The sequence below is a fragment of the Helianthus annuus genome, chromosome 11, assembly GCF_002127325.2.
Source record: "Helianthus annuus cultivar XRQ/B chromosome 11, HanXRQr2.0-SUNRISE, whole genome shotgun sequence".
Lineage (NCBI taxonomy): Eukaryota > Viridiplantae > Streptophyta > Magnoliopsida > Asterales > Asteraceae > Helianthus > Helianthus annuus.
In genome coordinates this window covers 3,230,759-3,252,981 of record NC_035443.2, presented here as the reverse complement: position 1 = coordinate 3,252,981, position 22,223 = coordinate 3,230,759, and the positions used below count along the sequence as shown (strand labels likewise).

The 22,223-nt window shown below is 35.2% G+C and overlaps 1 protein-coding gene across 3 annotated transcripts; it reads right to left on the bottom strand.

Annotated features, from left to right (window-relative positions):
* Nucleotides 1-1,320: 1,320 nt before the first annotated feature.
* LOC110889163 (myosin-11) lies at nucleotides 1,321-21,782 on the bottom strand. 3 transcript variants are annotated; one of them, XM_022136672.2, is made up of 37 exons: nucleotides 21,385-21,781; nucleotides 19,855-19,983; nucleotides 19,614-19,757; nucleotides 19,389-19,534; nucleotides 19,156-19,312; nucleotides 18,829-18,887; nucleotides 18,356-18,515; nucleotides 18,122-18,271; nucleotides 17,580-17,716; nucleotides 17,346-17,492; nucleotides 16,310-16,411; nucleotides 16,007-16,166; nucleotides 15,687-15,724; nucleotides 14,836-14,962; nucleotides 14,575-14,745; nucleotides 13,880-14,011; nucleotides 12,734-12,843; nucleotides 12,564-12,624; nucleotides 11,492-11,669; nucleotides 11,029-11,234; nucleotides 10,327-10,446; nucleotides 10,123-10,221; nucleotides 9,498-9,719; nucleotides 9,241-9,380; nucleotides 9,026-9,134; nucleotides 7,990-8,034; nucleotides 7,648-7,902; nucleotides 6,335-6,493; nucleotides 5,442-5,645; nucleotides 4,916-5,056; nucleotides 3,613-3,683; nucleotides 3,422-3,521; nucleotides 2,954-3,010; nucleotides 2,795-2,851; nucleotides 2,626-2,706; nucleotides 2,132-2,211; nucleotides 1,321-1,601 (listed from the first exon to the last, which is right to left on the bottom strand). In XM_022136672.2, the coding sequence occupies exons 1-37, from the start codon at nucleotides 21,385-21,387 to the stop codon at nucleotides 1,478-1,480; spliced, it is 4,581 nt and encodes a 1,526-aa protein (XP_021992364.1). In that variant the 5' UTR covers nucleotides 21,388-21,781; the 3' UTR covers nucleotides 1,321-1,477. The 3 variants fall into 3 exon arrangements, with proteins under 3 accessions (XP_021992364.1, XP_035835386.1, XP_035835387.1); XM_035979493.1 differs by having other exon boundaries at nucleotides 10,123-10,446; nucleotides 21,385-21,782; XM_035979494.1 differs by lacking the exons at nucleotides 19,389-19,534; nucleotides 19,614-19,757; nucleotides 19,855-19,983; nucleotides 21,385-21,781 and having other exon boundaries at nucleotides 10,123-10,446; nucleotides 19,142-19,247.
* Between the last annotated feature and the right edge of the window lie 441 nt (nucleotides 21,783-22,223).

Sequence of the window (22,223 nt, the reverse complement as noted above, 5' to 3'; positions counted from 1 at the left end):
GTATATTGTCGATGAATTGAATTGGAAAATTGAATATTATATCCATTTTTGTAGTCATTTATTGACTAAAGTTTATGATAGAATAAATCATTTGATTTCAATACCCCCCCCCCCCACCACCCAAAAACCTAAACCCCCACCCTCTCGAGGCGGTTCTCAACTCGTCAAGTCCCATACTTGGGGTGAGGTACCTGTGGGGTTTTTCCTTGGACGCCGGTCACACTCTGATGCCAGCTGGGGCACGGTTAAGACACTCACGTCTGGCCGGAGTGGGGCGACAGCACAGGCCTCCCCAATTTTGTTACTACATAAATGATTGTAAATTTGTGGTTACTAACATAGTCTCATTAGTAGGTATGTTCAAATAAACGACACCGTTCATGATTTCTAATTTGCCAAAAGATGCCATACCAAAATATAGATGATAAAGTTGAAGTAAATTGTCGATAAATTGAATTGGAAAATTGAATATTATATCCATTTTTGTAGTCATTTATTGACTAAAGTTTATGATAGAATAAATCATTTGATTTCGATACCCCCCACCCCACCACCACCCAAAAACCTAAACCCCCACCCTCTCGAGGCGGTTCTCAACTCGTCAAGTCCCATACTTGGGGTGAGATACCTGTGGGGTTTTTCCTTGGACGCCGGTCACACTCTGATGCCAGCTGGGGCACGGTTAAGACACGTCTGGCCGGAGTGGAGTGACAGCACAGGCCTCCCCAATAGGGGGGGGGGGGTGGGTTGTCTCGCACCCGAAAAATGTATGACACCTTGCCGTTCAAAAAAAAAAAAACAACTAACAAGTCATATTCATGATAGTCAGCTTGTAAACAAGTGTAAAGCTGGAATAAGCATGTGTAAAGTTAGAATTACAAAAATATGTAAGTTGTAAATTTAACAAGCATGTGTAAGTTGTAAATTTAACAAGTTAAACTATAAATTTAACAAAGTTATCACGACCCAACCCGTTTATCACATGTAAACCTATTAACCACTTGATTATAACTCATTTACAAAAACGTCAACCCATTTAACAAAGGTTTGGTGTTTTCTTACACATAAATATACGAGTCGTGAAACCATCAACCCGAAACTTACAACCCAAGACGATTAGTGGATTAGTGTTGGAGCTTAAACATATCATAGAATAGTGTTTTTGAGTTTTGACAAATGATATGGAGATGAAACTAAAGAGCATTTACTAATTAATATGTAAACCTCACCCTATAGTTTCTACAACAAAAGTATTTAGTTATACAAAATATGATATAAATATACATGAGATTATTATGTCAAGACCAAAAAAACCGCAGATTCAAAGCCAAGTTAGTACTTGAGATCGGTGGTTAATCAAATTTGTACAAAACTGTTCTGTTATTGGACGAGATTTAGCACCCGAGAAGGATCAAGCTCAAATTGGTAAAAAAAAAAACGCCGAGACGGATCAAGCTCAAATTGTTAAAAATGGCAGTTAGTCTGCTTGTGGCAACAAAAAGCTAAAGCCCGAGTTCTCACGGATTAAAGGTGGTGGTTCGATATCCGAGATTTCAATTTGATCCATTGACTTCGCTATATCGTCGACTGAAAACGGAATGCTGTAAAAAGAAAATCATCAAAAAAGTTAACAAAAAAAAAAAAAAAAAATCACAACCTCAATATTACTGCAATTACCGCATTCCAAAATCTATAGCTTGACCGGGCCAAAAGTCAACCTAGTGTTTGCTTAAAACCTCCAAAATCACTTTACATTGTTTTAACATAAAAAATGAAGGAAAATTGATGGGGTCAGCCCGACTCGGCCCGACCCATTATCCAACATGTCTGGCCCTGTGCCCATTTTGCAACCTCTAGTGGGCCAAACCATCATATAAACAACCCGATGAAAAAAAAAAACATAGCTATAAAAACAGATCAAGATGCAATAAACATTGGCGAAGCTTCCCCCCCCCCCCCCCCCAATTTTTCCGAAACCGGGGGGGGGGGGGGGGGGGACGTATATACCTAAAAATTTTCTATACGAAAGTACTATTCATAACACTACGCGCCAAAAAGTTCGGGGGGGTCGGACGCCCCCTCGGACTAAAAGCCTAAGCTGCGCCCCTGGCAATAAATAAGAGAAAATAACCTGGAATCGTCATCCAAAAGGAAAGAATTGCTTATTGCATTATTTTCTTCTGTCATCATAATCCTCATGCTGGATATAACCTAAAAGGCGATATCAAATATTACGTAATACTATTACAAAAATAATATTATTATAACAATAATTTAGCTCATTATCCGTGTTCACCGTTTTGGTAATATTTTTGTTTGTTTATTTTTTTATTTAATTTTATTTTTTTTTATTTCACCTATCTGAGATAAAGCATAACCCACATCGGCCCGTACCTAAGTGATCGGGTCAAAACTGCCAGGGTTGACCCGAAGACACCATCTTATCCACTTTTTACGAATAACATGATAACAAAAATAAAATATTATTACAGTAACGATCTAACTATTTAAAACAATTTAGGAGGCTGTTTGCATAAAAAAAACAAACTTTGGGTGTATTTCGGACCGTTTTGAGATAAAAATGCAACCAAAATTGACCCGTTTGTAACATCTATACAAACTTACATCCGGGGACACACTATGAGTTCCATATTTGTCATCCCAATACATCGTACTGATCCGGTACAACTGTTGTACACTAAGAACCTGTAAAACAAAACAAAATACGACAGTTGAGACACATGTTAAAATGTAAATGTAAACGAAATTACATGTTTTGTAGCCTGTCACTCACGGGACACAGGCCATGACTTATTTCATCAAGGGTTTTCTTCGGCTTTTGATGAATAACCTGAATTGAACTAACATGTATTAATGTTTTTTTGCGGACAATGTATCAAAATCATCTACGTTATATAAGAAGTAAAATGCAGCGCAAAAGTTGATTATTTACCAGAAACCCGATAGCCTGCCGGATATGTTTAAGTTCTTCCCATGCAGAACCTGCATACTGCAGTACTTTTTGTTTAGCAAATAGTACGTTGTTTAATTTTCAGTTAAATACATGTGAAATTACTTATTTACCCTTAAAGATAAAAACAAAAGAATATAAAAAAAAAGAGTAAATTACTTTTTGAGTCCCTGTGTTTTAGTGGTTTTAACCACTTGAGTCCAAAATCAAAAAGTTTAACGCAAACGTTTTGAGTCCAATTTTGTTCATTTTATAACGATTTGAGTCCAAAAAATTGGACTCAAAAGGTTAAAATTTGGACCCAAAAGGACTCAAATGGTTAATGAAAATGCTTATAGGGACTCAGGTCGTTAAACTTTTTGCTTTTGGACTCAACTAGTTAAAACCACTAAAACACAGGGACTCAAAAAGTAATTTACCCTAAAAAAAATTATAAATAAAAAAAAATACCTCATCGGTTGCGTTGTAACACCAGTCTTTTAATTCACCAAGTCCGGCTTTCACATATTCACCATTGCTGAATGAACAGCATTCTCGTCTCAAAAGAAGGCTGCAGCGAGAAGTATAAAATGATCGAAATCATATTCATGTGTGCGTATGGATATACAAGAATATATGCAGTCTAGGAAGATGAAGTATACCTGTTAAACAATTGAACATTAATGAATGAAAATATTTGTGTGAAAATTTTTCGGACCAAAAATGGTGGTACCTGAAATAATCAACAAAATCAGACATGTATAATAGCTACGAGTGGATAAACAAAGTCTTAACGTACATGCAACAATTTCTTTTTGGTTCTTTTTCTGGTAAAGTTTTGAGTTTGACCCGTTTTTTAAAAGTTCTATAAACTATTATGAATTGATCACGACCCTACAAAGCAATATTGTTAAGGTAAAAATACAAATATTCAAATGACACGATTTGGAAGGTTGTATGCATAGACCATTTGGCCAATTTCTCTTCTACCTAAACTTTTGATTTGACCCGTTTGACCAATGTGAACAGTTTGAGACAAAACCAAAACCAAAATTGACCATTCATAAGTAAAAGGTCACAATTTCCAACTCTCCTTTTTTTTTTCTTTTGTGTTGCAAAAATGTTTACTTTTAGTTTATTTCTAAGTTAGTAAGAGAAACACAAATAAACAAACTAGGGGTGTAAACGAGCCGAGCCGAGCCGAGTTTGAGCATGACTAGGCTCGAGCTCGGCTCTGTTCGAGCCTACTATTTTGAGATCAAGCTCGGCTCAAAGTAAAACCCAACTGCTTGAGTTCAGCTCGGATCGAGGTAATTTGAGAACAATTTTAAACGATCTAAAAGCTCGGCTCGAGCTCGCTTTGATAGCCTAAACAACCCAAAAATCGGCTCGCCAATGTTAAATAGTAGGTGTATTATATATATAAAAAATAGAGTAAATTACGATTTTGGCCCCTGTGGTTATATCAGTTTTACCCTTTTAGCCCAAAAAGGAATCTTTTAACATCTGAGCCCCCAACGTCTTTTTTTCTAACCCTTTTGGCCCCAAACACTAACCCCATCCATTTACTTTTAGGGGCCAAAAGGGTTGGAAAAAAAAGACGTCGGGGGCCAAAAGGGTTAGAAAAAAAGACGTTGGGGCTTAGATGTTAAAAGATTCCTTTTTGGGCTAAAAGGATAAAAGTGATATAACCACAAGGGACAAAATCGTAATTTACTCAAAAAATAATATAAATTTTGTCAGGACTTGTTTAGGCTCGAGCCTAAACGAGTTTTGTATGTAAAGCTTGAGCTTGGGCTCGATAACTAAACGAGTCATATTTCAGGCTCAAGCTCGGGCTCCGGCTCATTAAGGCTCAGCTCGTACAAGCTTTTTATTGATCCGATCTCGAGTAGCTCTCGAACTGTTCCGCCTTGTTTACACCCCTAAAACAAACAAAAGAAAGTAAGAAGAAGTTTCACTAACATGATTTGTTTTTAAAGTGTTCAAGAAATCTCCAAGGTTCTTCACAATTCCTTGCCAGTGAGCAATCAACGCTTGTTGAGCCGCATTATTAACCGGATGTGATGTTCCCTTTACTAGGCTTGCCCTGGAAGTTCTTGGCGCCTTTGATTAAAATATCAATTAGCACAATAAAAATACTTCACAAAATTAAACTAAAATAAAAAAATAGGGTAAATTACTTTTTGAGTCCCTGTATTTTAGTGGTTTTAACAACTTGAGTCCAAAATCGAAAAGTTTAACGCCTTGAGTCCCTAGTCATTTATTTTATAACGTTTTGAGTCCAATTTTGTTCATTTTATAACGATTTGAGTCCAAAAAATTGGACTCAAAAGGTTAAAATTTGAACTCAAAAGGACTCAAATGGTTAAAGAAAATGCTTATAGGGACTCAGGTCGTTAAACTTTTTGATTTTGGACTCAAGTGGTTAAAACCACTAAAACACAGGGACTCAAAAAGTAATTTACCCTAAAAAATAAGATGAGATTACCTGAATACACAACCCGAGTAACGGAGATATTTCCTTTTTTAAATTATCTCGGATCATTCCGTATATTTTTTCAACGTATGCTGTAAGTTGTTGCTTGAAAAGCAAAGCGGGATATTTGGCTTCTACTTGGCTTACAGCATCTAACGCACTCAAACTTCCATTATGAAAAGAAATATTCACTCCTTGAGGAGTTCCACGAAAACTCTAACAAGAAATAAGCAAACACCTTTAACTAAATGATATTGTCTTAAAATTAACCAACAAGTCAATCTGGGTTATGTTTTATCTCTAACGGGTCAAATCAGTAAAATTACAAAAAAATGTTCAACTAAAAATGAAACAAATCAAACGGGTCAAACCCAAAAGTTGTCCAACACTTCGTTATAAAACTCATGGTATTATTAAAGTAACTTTTGTAATCATTAATGACGCATGAGAAAATTTATGAAAGGTTGACAAAAATGGAAAAGTGTTTTGGGTCAACCTAATGCATTTTGACCCACACAAAAAAACTACTCGTCCCACCCATAGTTGTTAATAGCGAATAGCGACAAATAGCGACAACGGACCTATATACTACATAGCGAATAGCGACAAATAGCGACCGCTATTTTATATATAGCGATACACTAGAAAAAGAATTTTGAAAATTTTTATATGTATATTATATCAAAATACCTTGGTATATATGCTATTTACATTAAAAAAAACTAACTGTCGCTATTCACGCTATTGGTCGCTATGACCTAAATAGCGACACTTGGTCGCTTCGCTACATAGCGGGCTATAGCGGTCGCTATAGCCGCTATTGACAACTATGGTCCCACCCGTTGTCCAATCCACCCTTTGTGTCCTTACAGAAAACACAAATTATACGAAGCTTATGAAATTACGTTATTCACTCTTCCAAAAAGAGTGGCTGATGATCGACGACGTTGTGGGCCCAGTCCAGCTGTCACACCACTTGCTTTCAGAGTGCGTTGAAGTAGAAGCAAAAGAGTTGACGCATTCGACAACCAATAGGCCAATATCTCATTATTATCCTGGGATTTCTTTTAATATACAAAGGACAAAAAGAAAAATTTAGCATAACAGAGGGAAACAGAAGTACAAAAGGTATCTGTAATGAAATAAAACCTCCTAAATCGTTATTTTGTTTTAGTTAAACTACAAAAGGAGCCTATGTACTGTGGTAAAAGTTATGGATTTTGTCCCTAAACTTAGTTTATTACACTGGACGTGCGTAATTTAGAACTAGCAACACTTTCCGTCCCACATCCATGTAAAATGACAAAAATACCCTCATCTTCTTCACTCTCTTCACTTTTTAATATTTGAGTAAAGTACACGGATGGTCCTTGTGGTTGACCAAAAATTTGGACTTGGTCTCTAGCTTTCCAAAAGTACATGGATGGTCCCTGTTGTTTGCACTTTGTTACGCATTTAGTCCCCAACTTTTGCCAAAAGTACATGGATGGTCCTGTGGTTTGCACTTTGTAACACGTTTAGTCCCTAACTTGGACCTGATGAAACCTTTAGATTTGTTAGCTGGGGACTAAATGTGTTACAAAGTGCAAATCAAATGGACCATCTATGTACTTTTGAAAAGCTAGGGACCAAATCCAAAATTTTGGTTAACCGCGGGCACTATCCATGTACTTTTGAAAAGCTAGGGACCAAATCCAAAATTTTGGTTAACCATAGGGACCATCCGTGAACTTTACTCTTTATATTTTTAAACCCATATTCAAAAGGTTGAAGAAGATGAGGGTGTTTGGGTCCTTTACAAGGGGGAAGCGTGAGCATAGTTGTCAATAGCGGCTATAGTGACCGCTATAGCGCGCTATGTAGCGAAGCGACCAAGTGTTGCTATTTGGGTCATAGCGACCAATGGCGTGAATAACGACAGTTTGTTTTTTTTTTTTTATGTAAATAGCAATTAGATATAGCTATAAAATAGCTGGATTTATAGGTTTTTGTTAAATATACATGTAAAATAGCATATATACCAAGGTATTTTGATATAATATACATATAAAAATTTTCAAAAATCTTTTTCTAGTGTATTGCTATATATAAAATAGCGGTCGCTATTTGTCGCTATTCGCTATGTAGCATATAGGTCCCTTGTCGCTATTTGTTGCTATTCGCTATTAACAACTATGAGCGTGAGAAATAATTAATATATTTTGGATATAGTTTGAACCTCAATTGCATGACCTATGGTCTGGATGATGCGGTCAAAAACAGACGTTCGTTCAACTTCAAAAGATCTCCATTGTAGAAGGCATTTGTAAATTATACAAGCCGCAAGTGGTTTGTCTCCTGCAAATCCTATACGTTGTGCAATGCATTTGATTAGCAATTCTTGATTCTCTATCTGTTTTTCATTAAGTGACTTTTGTGGTTTGTCATCAAGTTCTGAAAGATCCCGTTGGTTCATCGACATGCTATGCAGTTCCTAAAAATCAAATAAGACGAGAATTAAATATTAACAGTTGGAAAAAATATAGTTAAAAAGCATCTTTGTGTTAAAGAGAATTAATACAAGAGGTGGCTTTGCGTCTCCGAATAAGTGACTGCTCTCCGATCTCTGCAAAAAGATTGTAAGTTTATAAACATCATATTATTAAGAGTAAACTGCCATTTTGATCCCTGTGGTTTGGTCACTTTTGCCACTTTAGTCCAAAACTCAAACCTTTTGCATCTGGGTCCCTGTGGTTTCAGTTTTATTGCCATTTTGGTCCAAAAATGAAATCAGCTCATATTTATCTTATAAAATCCTGCTATTTTGTCTTTTTTCTCAGGGGCAAAATGGTCATTTCTTTTTTATAAATAAATACCAGATTTTTTTATAAGACAAATATGACCTAATTTGCCCCTGAGGAAAATGATAAAATTGCTGGATTTTATAAGACAAATATGACCTGATTTCATTTTTGGACTAAAATGGCAATAAAACTGAAACCACAGGGACCCAGATGCAAAAGGTTTGAGTTTTGGACTAAAGTGGCAAAAGTGAACAAACCTCAGGGACCAAAATGGCAGTTTACTGAAATATATATTTTTTATAATGCAACCCATTTGAATTGTTGCTAGATTAAACTATTTGCCCTGTTTGACCATTTATCATTAATTTTTACACAAGTAACTCGTTTTCATATGAGCGGGCTGAGAACACGTTAACTGGTCAGAATGGGTAACTTCTAAGTGCGGGTCAAATAGGTTGGGTTGACCGACCTACATTTTTTCGGGACCAGTTTCTTTTGAACATATAATTAAGGTAATTGCATGACTGAATTTAAATAAAACGATTTAGAGGATTGTAAGTATATAAAATACACTTAATGAAATTTTCAGCCCTGTTTGACCTGTTCGACCTGTGTGAGTTTTGACCCATTTCCTTTATTGCAATTTTAAACTAATTTATCTGTTTGACCCATTGCCAGTAAAATTTAATCCAAACTAACTGTTTCCATATGAATGGGATGAACTTTCCACAGTTAGCATTATCATGTCACATCTGATGAGTAAACTTCTCAAAAAAAAAAAAAAAAAAAAAAAATTAATAAATAAAAAATTACCTGAAGGATAGATTTGGAACGTATGAGAAACTTATTAGGTGCCATTGACACAGCTTGTTGACGGAAAACTTTATTTTCTGAATCAATATTCTGTAGTTTCTCTTCCAGCCTATGTAGAATAAGAAAATAAAACAAATGTGACGGTAGGTTACTGCTTACGCTGAAATTTTGAATTCGGAAACGAAAATGAAAAATTCGGGAATGAGTCTACTGACCTGCTCAGAGAATCTTGTAACTGTTGGACTTTATCTTCGGAATCTTCTAATTTCTTGAGTGCATCTTCACTACGCTCTTGAGATTGAGCGTATTTCTTTTCTAAATCAGCAGAATGTCGCTTTTCAGATTCCAATAACGTCTGCATGGAAAAAATGAAGCACAAAAATTTTAAAAAATGACTCATTTCAGGAAAAAAAATTTAGTTTTAAAAACATTTAAAAAATACAATAAGTGGAAGCTAAGTTATGTAAATTACCTTTAAATGATTGATTTCTGCAGTGAGGGATTCAATTCTTTTAGTATCTTCAATGATTACTTCTTTTTCTTGAATAACAGGAGGTGCTTCTTCAATAGCTTTCCTTGCTGCCTCTTTTTCCTTGATTATTGTTGCATTTGCTTCATCGAGTTTTTTTTGCAAAGATTCTAAAGAATTTCTAAATTTGTTAGCCTCACTGGCTTTTGCTTCTTCTAAATCAGTCTGGAGATACGAGCTCAGCATTAGCCATTAGAACATGTTAATCATAAGTTATGTTTTTATTAACTAAAGAGTTAATTGCCCGGATGGTCCCTGTGGTTTCACGTTTAGTCCCCACCTTTTGAAAATAGCAGGTATGCTCCCTATGGTTTGTTATTTTGTTACTCGGATAGTCCCCTGACATTTACTCCGGGGACTATCCGAGTAACATAATGACAAACCATAGGGAGCATACCTGCTATTTCCAAACTAACTGACATCTACTCCGGGGACTACCCGAGTAACAAAATAACATACCATAGGGAGCATACCTGTTATTTTCAAAAGGTGGGGACTAAACGTGAAAAAACGTGAAACCACAGGGACCATCCGGGCAATTAACTCTTAACTAAATATCAATACTTACCCTTAAGCGCTTTTCCAACTGTAAACGCCATGTTAGTTCCTCCAATTGTTTTTGAAGTTTATCTTTTGCTTCTTTAAGGGCGCCTGTATCCCGTGCTTTCTGCAGAAAAGTAAGATAAAGTTCATATCTAATTTTATATCTCAAAAAATGGCTCATGAAACAAAATACTTTTAATTTAGAAATTAAATACACGTTGAAACCAACCCTTTTAAGTTCTCGTAACTCTTTCCTTGCCATTTTGCCCCTCCATCTGCATTGTGTAACTATGGCTCCCTTCTTTAGCCTTTTATGGTATGAACGACTCCTATGACAACGCCATCGAGCCTAATAATATTCAAAAGCGTTAATTGTTTGTATCAATTAAAAGAAGTACATGACAAAATGTGATTGTGGGTCAACCAGATCTGATTTAAAATTTATATATATACACACACACACATTTTCACATGAGATCATTTCTAGATGTTACCGATCCATCTACTAAATTTTAGACGGTCGGTAACAAATTAGAGGTGGCAATATCGGCCTATTTATGGGTAAGCATGTCGATCTACAGATACTTTGCCTCTAATGGGTCAATTCGGTAAATTTAAACAATTGGTAAGATGGTAACCAATTGAAAGTCACCCAAAATGTAATCTAAATGCATAAACCCCCCCCCCCCCCCCCCCCCCCCTAAACCATTTGTTTCACAACTTGGATTACTATTGCAATAATAACGTTTTCCTAATAATATTTAAAACATTACTAATTTGGATCATTTATTAAAATAACAGATAAAATCGTGTTTGCAGGTCGGTCTGAACCGATATAAAAAAAACTTATCCTTTTTCCCGCCCATTTTGGTACCGCTATACGCCTATACAAAATAAATAGTTATATACATGCCAGCATTATGAAATTAACCTGCATCTTGATTACGGCCTTGGTTTGTTTCTTTAGTTTGAATTCCTTACAAGCCTTCAATGCACGTATGGCTGCTTGCACCTTAAGTGCTGACGCACGGAGCTTACGGTAGACTTTCAAAGCGTGGTATTTACGGAAGTGTTTCTGTATTTTTATTGCAGCTGCTATCCTTCTCAGTTCTTCAAAACGTTTGCCAGCCAATCTACCTAAAAGTCATTGGAGTTACATGCATACAGAATGAATAATAGATCAGGTAGAGTAGGCAATTTGGCCCATTTACGAATGGGTCGATATCTCTTGTAAAGTGGATGGGCATATTTACTAGATTTAACTGAATAATTACAATGTAGGCCTGTAGGGGAATTTGGCCTATTTCCGAATGGGCCAGTCCGTTATGATCCATACCCAACCCGTCTGACCTGACCCATTTTCCACCTCTAAGATCAATTAATAAGAGTTTCACCTCGGCAAAAAGATTGCAAGACAACTGAACTCTTCCGAGTGTCAATGAACTGTTTATGAGCAATATAAGTTCGCATTCTCCTTTGGATAATTTGTGCTGCACTACTGAGGACTTCGGTTCTTCTTGCATCTAATTCCGCCATCTGTCCAGCTCTCAGGAAAACTTTTGTTTTACCAACCTGTATAAAATATAATGTTGCTGTCAGAGGTTAATCACACATTTAAATATATATATATATATATATAGGGAGGGGCTCATGCGAGAACTCCATTTATTGCGAGAACCGTGAGAACCAATGTGAACACAACCTAAAATTGCTAAAAAAACCTAAAAAAAACCTAACCCCCCCCCCCCCCCCCCCCCCCCAAAGCTAAAATGCTAAAAACTAAACCCCCAAAAAACCTTAAAAAATCTAAAAAAAATCTAAAAAAATCAAAAAAAAAAAATCTAAATTTTTTTTTAATATTTTTTTATGCTCAAATCGCTACTTTTAGTGGCAAAAAAAAATTAAAAAAAAAATATTTTTATTTTATTTTTTTTGGCTTTGAAAAGTAGCGATTTTTATATAAAAAAATATTAAAAAAAATTTTTTGTGTGTTTTTTAGCTATTTTTAGGCATTTTTGGTTGTGTTCACATTGGTTCTCGCGGTTCTCGCAATAAGAGGTGGTTCTCGCATGATCTTCTCCCTATATATATATTATATATATATATATATAGAGAGAGAGAGAGAGAACTCTTTTTATTGAGAAAACTCTATATTACATATATGAAATATATCACATATTGCATACATATAGCATATAATGCATATATGATGTATTACATATATGCAATATATGATGTATTAGATACATGCAACAATCATATATTGCATATGCAACATATGAAATATTACATATATGTAATAATCATCCATTACATATATGTAATATTGTACATTGTATATATGCAATATATACTGCACATATGTAATATAGTTTTTTCTAGTTTTCTCACAAACAATGAGTTTTCTCATGATCCTGTCCATATATATATGTGTGTGTGTGTGCGCACGCGCGTGTGCATACATACCTGAAAGCCTTTGATTCCCTTCTTTTCTAGAATCTTTCCGCATGCAACCTTTTCATCAAAGCTGATTGAGGAGGTAAGGAAATGTTTTAAGAATGTAAAATTTCTCAAATTTACATGAAAAAAACTGGATATAAATTAGTGTTACATTTGAGGGTGAAGGAAAGATCTACCATCCTATTAACACTTCAGGGGCAAGAAGTCCAAATCTGTTTATAAACTCATAGAAAGGACGACGAGTAGGATAACCAGCACAACTGATTCTGATCGCCTCTAAAACGCCCTATAAAATAGAATAAGTAGTCACATACAGTTAGCTATACATGAAAACGATCAAATGGGCCGGACGGGTTAAACGGGTCAAATTCTTACAACATCGAAAAAGAACTAATCATTGTTTTAGGCTCACAGTAAACATTTTGTCCATTTTTAATAACTAATCTGGTTTCCCATGTTACTAACTTGGTTTAAAAAAAACGTGAAGCGCACAAAAGCGACAAGGTCTAAAATCAAAGCGTGAAGCGCAAATCGCAAAAGCGGTGGTCTTTTCGTACGTGAGGCGCAAGGTGCTTATATATTATTTTATATATATCCTACAGGCTTTTAGCATCCCTTACCCAAAATATAGTGACAAATAAGGTTTATATATGATTTAATGTATAAATCATATAATGTACAACCATTTTAGCTGCATGTATAACACTTTAAAGCACAAAAACACCTTCTGTACAAAAAGCACGCGCCTCAGTGGGATTCTTTTCCAAAAAAGCTCGCTTTTTGTGCGCTTTTTGTACAGAGCTTGCTTTATGTCACACAAGGCGCAGCTCTTTGCGCCTAGGGTCGCTTTGCGCTTAAGCGCGCTTAAGGCGCGCTTTTTTAAACCAAGGTTACTAACCCTTTGAATAAAACAATTTACGAAGAAAAACAGTACATTGGCGATTTTAAACCTTCAACCCAATGCCAAATGTAGCAATATAGTGTTTGGGCTCATATATAATACATTTACTATTTGCAATACAAAATACCCGTTTGAATAAACATGGTTTGTCTTGTAATCCAACCCGTCTGGCCCACCCATAAAAGTGTTTATGGTATTATTGAATTGATGATCGTAAAACAGAATACAAGACCCTTTATATAGGGACGAATCCTAACCCTACTATAACACATAATTAGGAAAGGATAACAATGCCCTATACATCATAATTATCTATTCTAATTATAAATGAATCTATCTAGAAGCTTCCGTGGTAATAACCCAATCTACCACCTTTAATAAACAGTAAAAGACGAAAGGAATAAAAAAATTGTGTACTCACCCCACAGCGTAATTGTTGCAAGATGTTGACATTCTCAAATATGGCAGGTTTCAGTTGATTATTTGGTTTTACACATCTAATGTAATGAGGTTCTGTTGCATTTAGTGTCTCCATCAGTTGTTGCAATTGCAACTGCATCAATTAGTTGCATGTTAGTGTACAAAAAGGCTTGTCTGCTTTTAAAAACACGTAAAAAGCGGATAAGTGTTTACGTAAGCAATCCTAAACACCTCATATAAGCTATGCAGTTAATGCGGTAAATAATCGGCTTTCAGTCAAGGACCGATATTTGAGATATAGGTTATCGCGGTGGGATATCGGTAATTTTAATACCATGCAGAATTTATGTATATATAGCAATTTAACACTAACAATTCAGTATACTCTCCTTCCGTTAACAAATTAACCTTTTGCAACTTGCAAAACACTAACAATTGTAGCAAGTAGGAACCGATTAAGACTTAAAACACTAACATTTAACAAAAAAGACTTAAAACGCTAATAGCAGCAATAAGAAGAAAGACGAATGGTAGAACTAAGAAGAAAGGTACTGGTATCAGGAAAAGGAAAATCGGTGATATATTGGACAAATATCGGTCAATATCGCCGATAATTATCAGTACTGATATTTTACATGGGGACCAATAACCGATATATCACCGATATTAACTGCATAGCATATAAGTAAAAGATACCTTAAAACGAGACCCAATTGAAGAGAACTTAGAAGATTTAGGAGATTCTTCAGCAATTGGAGGGAAAAGGCCAGCTACAAATGCACATCGGGAATCACCCAACAAGTCTTGGTGTTCGGGGACTACATAGTCTTTATTTTTGTCAAGAAATTGATTGGATTGATACTGGACCTGAAATTACAATTAGAAAAGGTACAATTAAAGATGTGTACAGTGTACTTACATTATAAGGCATTAGCATGATTCGACGAAAACACGTACCTCTCCAGCATAATGCGCGATTGTGAAGTCTGTACGTGACAGCTTGGGCTTCACAAAACGTTTGTGATTTCTGAAGGTCTGATAAAGCTTGTTTGAAAACGTTTCGTGTGTAGACTTTGGGAACATACTAAAAATATAAGATTCAGTAGTGAGTTTAACTGTTTAAGATAGAAGTATTATAAACCACGGTAATAAATGGAGGTAGAAAGATGGGCGGGTCGAGAAATGGGTCAAGATGGGTTTGGTTTGAACAAGTGGTATTTTAATACGGCTCAAACGGGTCAGATTGGGTTGACAAACAAACACTTATTTGTTCCTTTTCTATAACTTTTATAAAATTGAAGCATGAATTATGATTGAAAAAGCACTACTATTACAGACTTATAGTATTAATCTAAATTTTTTAACAAACACTTGACGATGTTATATGCATTACAAAAACAGACTTTGAGCAACTTTTAACCTGTTCAAACATTATATAAAGATACAACCCGAATTGACCCATTATTAAGTAAATAAATGGGTCGAAAATGACACCTTGTGATCTGTTAAAGACCAATGTATTTATATATATACATACAGGATGGGGTTCTAGAGTGAACACCAGTGTATTTGTGAACTGAGTGAACAAATCCTGACCATTGATTTACATCATCAAATCGTAAAATACACTAGTGTATTTTCATCATCAAATCCTGGCCATTGATTTACACTTGTGTATTGATAATCAAGGGATAGGATTAGTTCATTAGTGTTCACAATCAAGAGGGTTGTTCACTAATGAACTTAACCCTATATATATATATATATACACACATATACACATATATATATAGCAAGGAATATCTTACCAGGCTTCATCAAGGAGAGCAATGATTCCACCAGGTTTCTGCGATACAAATACATCTTCAGGAGAATTATGTAGTTAACAAAACATTATTAAATTCGTTTCATATCTGGTAGATACATTTTTGTAAGTGTTTTTATTATTAACCGTAGAAAGAAAAGTACAATTCTATATACCTATTGTGTTGCATATATCAAAACTAGACCATCTAGTCCCACACATATAGATACGTGTATGTGCATACGTGCATACATGTTGTATGCATGTAATGTATCTAACTATATGCAGCTACGAAGGGGTAAATGCAACTGACATTGATAATACCTTTTCAATGAGATCTAAAACATCTTGGTTATCGACAAATTCAATGTAGCTCCAATTTATAGCCTCTTTTGTATATTCCTCTTGCTCCATCTTAAACACATGTTGATTAAAGTGTTGCTGCAGTTTCTCATTCGTGAAGTTGATGCAAAACTGCTCAAAGCTGCACTTTAATTTTTGTTAAAAAGTATATGTAAAACTGAATTTACTTCAACTTTCCATATATATAGCATATGGTTTTTCAAATTCAATAGTAGCTATATTTATAGAACACGTGAAATGCGAAAATATATACTCAGTTGTCACCTGTTGTTCTTGAAGCTTTCAAAACCGTATATATCGAGGACCCCAATCAGACATTTTGAGGTACGGTCTTGTCCAATTGAGACATTTATTTTATCCACCAGCCTGAAAATATCCACGAAAAACGCCATTTGCATTAGAAGTTTATCAAAGATATTTCTGATGGATACGGCATATTCTATTGTCTAAATTATATTTTAATAGAGGTGTAGCTTAATAGGAAACTGTTGCGTCAAAAGTCACCCAAAACATACTCATATGCGAAAACCTCATAAATCATTATATTCAATAAATCAGATTATTACTGAAATAAGGGTTTTGATAACAACAGCCCGTAGGGCTAACATTAAAAACCCTTGGAATAACATAGATTTTATAATTTTATTAGACACAATATTTGTTAAAAAACCAAAAAAATAGACAAAAATAATTCAGGGTCAACAAAACTGACCCGCCATGTAGCAAAAAATACCCAGGGCCGTTCCTACGTTTTTGGAGACCCTAAGCGAACTATAAAATGAGGGCCCTAATTTCGCTGACAAACTCTCCTCCAATCCCGACGTCATGGGTGATTACCCTTACTTTTTTCGGCTAGTGATAGCCGATAGCCTAGAAATTGAAAGCAGTTGCTATGGGAAATGGGAACAACGATTGCGGCTGTATTTTGGGGCTTTAGGCCTCTAAATAATGATGATTAGGTCGATCGTGGTTGTGTTGTCATAGCTGGAAATCAAGGCGAAATGGGCTTTGAAACTTGGCCTTTTTTTTGCCAAACAATATTTATTTTAGACTCCTTCAATGAAAAAACTGTTTAGTTTTGAAATAAACGTATTTATTTGGGCCTAATACATATAACTACATATAAAAACTTTCTAAAAATTCGGAGGCCCTAAATTTTTGGTGGCGCTAGGCCCGTGCCTAGGTTACCAAGCCTATGGAGCCGACCCTGAAAATACCCATGTTGACCACAACATGTTTTGACCCGTTAACTGGTCAACCCACCCATTTTGTCAACCTCTTTTATAGAACAACTTCATACCAATCAAATAATCTGGAATATATTGTTTTAGCTAATCCATCCCTGCTGACTGCTGCACTAAGGGGATCAAGACTTCTTTTTATAATTTCTTCAGGAGTAATCATCACTCGTTTACACAATGCATCTTCCAAACCCACAGAACCACACCTAACATAAGAACTCATAGATTCACTACCACTCTATAAAAATTTATAAAACTCAAAAATTTTCAAAGCATTTGAGAAAAAGATATACCTAAGAAGTTCTGCAGTCACTTTTAAGTGAAATTTAGCTTTATCGTCTTTTAAAACCGAAGAATCAACCTCTTTCCCTTTGGTAAATTCAATATTGCCAAGATGAAGAATAGCAGCAGTAACTCTAAATATCGCTTCCTGTGAGAGTAAGAGAAAGGTAATAATTCTAAAAATCTTGTAAATAGTCTTTTCTTTTTGGAATTTTACAGTTGATTAATGTATTACATATGATTAAGAAAATTATATTATTAGAATGCAGTTCGTATTAAAAAGATTTAGAAGGTTTTATGCATTTTAAATACACTTTGGGTGCTTTTCAACATTTCCATTTTAGCTCTTTTCTTAAATTAACCCATTTGACCCGTTTCCATTTTAACTCTTTTTCTTAAATTAACCCATTTGACCCGTTTCCATTTTAGCTATTTCAAAAATTTAACCATTTAATCGAAATCAACCAACCAGTTTACTCATAAATGGGTTAAAATTGCTACCTCTTATTAAAAAAAAAAGAAAAAAGAAACTTCTTAGGGAAATACAAAATACCTGCTCTTCTTTGCTAATTCCAACAACATCCATAGCTCTCCTTGTGGCAAGATATTCATGGGCGTCATTTACACCAACAAGCTCGTAGCATTTTGACTGGTTAAGATAATGAAAAGATTTTGGGTTCCCCAAGTGATATTTCTCAATTTCCTGATTATAGAAGAGTATATAACATCAGGTTAGTAAAGAAAATGTTTTGCATACAATTTAGTTACGATTTACGAAACATGATACCTCTTGTGGTGCTGCACATAATAGGTAAAAACAGTGATAGTTGCGCTCGGGGTCATTTATTTGGCAAACACGAGACCTTTCTAGAAGATAGGTCCTTATGGCTGCTCCTGATATTCTTCCGTGCTTATCAAATTGGATTTCGACAAATTTTCCAAAACGACTGGAACATTATCAAAACATCAGAACTTTAGGAAACTTTTAACATGTTTGACCCATTTGAACCATTTCCATTTTAGCTAAGTAAATTGCCGAACGAGTTGCCTCTAATTGAAATCTATAGAGCATAAAAAGAATCCAAATTGTCTGTTTATAATACCTACTATATCTACTAATGGATAGCTGCTTAACAATAAATATTAGAAAACGCTAAATGTAAAATTCGAAGCCTAATGAAACGAACAAAAAAAAGTTCTGAGATGAAACCGGAAATAGGGACATCACTTCATTTTCTTACTTAATAACAAGAAAATCACCTGGAATTGTTATTTCTAACAGTTTTAGCATTGCCAAATGCTTCAAGAACTGGATTTGACTGCACTCACAATGGTGGCAAAAGCTTAATCAGGATGATATACTGATATGTATATATTATGCATACACACACAAACAGAAATTTAATTTTACAAACACGCACGCACATATGCAGGGGAAGGGTCCAGTAATTAAGTATATTTGTGTGTTATGTGTGTGTACTTCTATACATGTACAGGTATATATTTATGTGAGTATATTTATGGCAAGCTCCAAATTACAGAATAATTAAGTAGTTTTAATATAGAACTATACGTCATGTATCATACTTCTAGAACTTGTTGTTCAACTGTGCGTCCTTCAGTAGCTTTCCGACCACCCAAATATGCTAAATACTGCATAAGCATTTTGGTTGTCTCCGTTTTACCTGCTCCACTTTCACCACTGACCAGAATCGAATTACTTTTACCCTCCTTAATCATAGCCCTAGGTTCATTAAAGACATAATTAATGTTGAAGAAATGCGAAATAATTGTTAAGTCACTCAATAAATGATAGAGACCTGTAAGACGCATCAGCTACTGCAAATACATGCGGACTCAGTTCTCCAAACGGTGCTCCCTTATATTCTTCCATCATATGACCATCGTACAAATGAGGTAACTTTTGGAACGGGTTTATTGCAATTAGGATGTTTCCGGTGTAAGTCTGCAATGGTTTCGAAACATGTGAGGATTAAACAAAATAATTATATGTTTCAATATAAGAAGGTAGGTAGGTAGCCTACGTAAATTTCATTGAGTTCGTATCTAATTCTTAAGTTCTGCAGGACTCCTGGCTCATGCAAATATGATAGTTTTGTCATGTCATCAACACCACCAGCTGGAGCTTCCGTGTCCTTTGGATATACATTTGATAACTTAGCAACTACCTGAAAGTAAACCATAACAAAAATGTATACAATCAGTTGTTGGTTGTTGATATAAACATGAAAATAATATAATTAAAATAAAATATAAACTACCAACCTTTTTGAGGTCAGGAGTCTCGATCTCAGCTTCTTGGCCAGTAATCTTTGTTACCTGCCCATCAATCCATGCTTTGTTCGGATCGTCAACCCAGACGTGAGTTCCTACTATAATATTCACCGCAGTACTCTGTTGTACAAACAAATTGGTCACAAATACAGTATAACTAATATCTAGTTACACCTTTACGTACATAAGGATGTATCCATAGATGGATGATCATATGGATGTATGCATGTTTGTATAAAACCCTGCCTAGTGAGCTCCATAACAGCAAACATACAGATCGATTTGTGACAAGTCCCATACCTTGCAATGGTTTCGGTTCGTAACACACGCATACTAAAGTTTGACAGTTACACTTCTTCAACATACATAGCTTCTAAAGAATACTATAGTAAATCAACAGATACATAAGATATCATAATTTTCCTCTCTTAACATATCAATTTCGCATTCAAAACACACTAATCTACAAGATCTAACATCATTAATCATAATCACAACCCTAATTTAGCAAGCAGTAACACAATAAACATATAATTATACCTACTAACACAATTCATGCACCTACCATATCTAAAACTTATATGAAACCCTTACAAATTTACAATTCATCCGGATCAATCCATGTGCATCATAGCCCTAATTTAGCAAGCAGTAACACAATAAACATATAATCACACCTACTAACACATAAATCTGCACCTACCATATCGAAAACTTATACGAAACCCTAACAATTCATCTGGATCAATCTATGTACATCATAACCCTAATTTAGCAAGCAGTAACACAATAAACATATAAAAAAATATAATTATACCTACTAACACAAACAGAATGCACCTACCATATCCAAAACTTATACGAAACCCTAACAATTCATCCGGATCAATCTATGTACATCATAACCCTAATTTAGCAAGCAGTAACACAATAAACATATAAAAAACATATAATTATACCTACTAACACAAACAGAATGCACCTACCATATCGAAAACTTATACGAAACCCTAACAACTCATCCGGATCAATCTATGTACATCATAACCCTAATTTAGCAAGCAGTAACACAATAAACATATAATTATACATACTAACACAAACAGAATGCCCCTACCATATCGAAAACTTATACGAAACCCTAACAATTCATCCGGATCAATCTATGTGCATCATAACCCTAATTTAGCAAGCAGTAACACAATAAACATATAATTATACATACTAACACAAACAGAATGCCCCTACCATATCCAAAACTTATACGAAACCCTAACAATTCATCCGGATCAATCTATGTGCATCATAACCCTAATTTAGCAAGCAGTAACACAATAAACATATAAAAAACATATAATTATACCTACTAACACAAACAGAATGCACCTACCATATCCAAAACTTATACGAAACCCTAACAATTCATCCGGATCAATCTATGTACATCATAACCCTAATTTAGCAAGAAGTAACACAATAAACATATAATTATACGTACTACCACAAACAGAATGCACCTACCATATCGAAAACTGTAACGAAACCCTAGCAATTCATTCGGATCAAACGATCAATCTATGTACGATTCTTCTTCTTCTTCTTCTGGCATATAAATCTGCATTGCAGCTTGACGTAAACAATTCGTCACCAATTCACAACAAATTCGTCACATTAATCGTCAATTTCTTCTTCGTGTTGGTGAAATTTTCTCCCTCTGGTTCCAGATTCGTCTCTTCGGTGTCTACAAATGACATTGTTCCCTGTGAATTCGGATCTCTTGTCTCTCATACACGAAATTCTCGGAGAAATGCGTCTCAATTTCTCGATTTTTTCTCCACTCATGTAAGGTTTGATCGATCACAGCGTTTTGGTGCATGCAAATTTGCACAGTCGTGTTGTACAATCTGCATTGATAATTGTACAATTAGTTTCATGAGTAATGAGCCCAAATACCCAAACAAGCCCATCTTGTATTTACGTCTTTGTGGGCTTGTGCTGTCCAAGTTGATTATCATTCCAAATCGTCATTTTGTAATCGTAGAGGTGCGCAAAAAACCTAAACCCGGAACAAAAAACCTGAACCGGGAGAAAACCAAACCCGGGTATTAGAAAAACCAGGTTTTTTAAACCCGGTCCCTACCTTATGCATATTCTATTCAATACCAGAATTTGAACCCGGGTTTTTTCGTACCCGGGTTTTCAGTGTACCCGGTTTAAATAAAACTCGTACCCGAGTTTTCATAATACCCGTAACCAGGTTTTCGTAATACCCGGACCCGGGTTTCGTAATACCCAGACCCATTGTGTGCAACAATTTTTTTTAACATTTAGAGCTTGTGTGAGACGTTTTTGGGCAGATT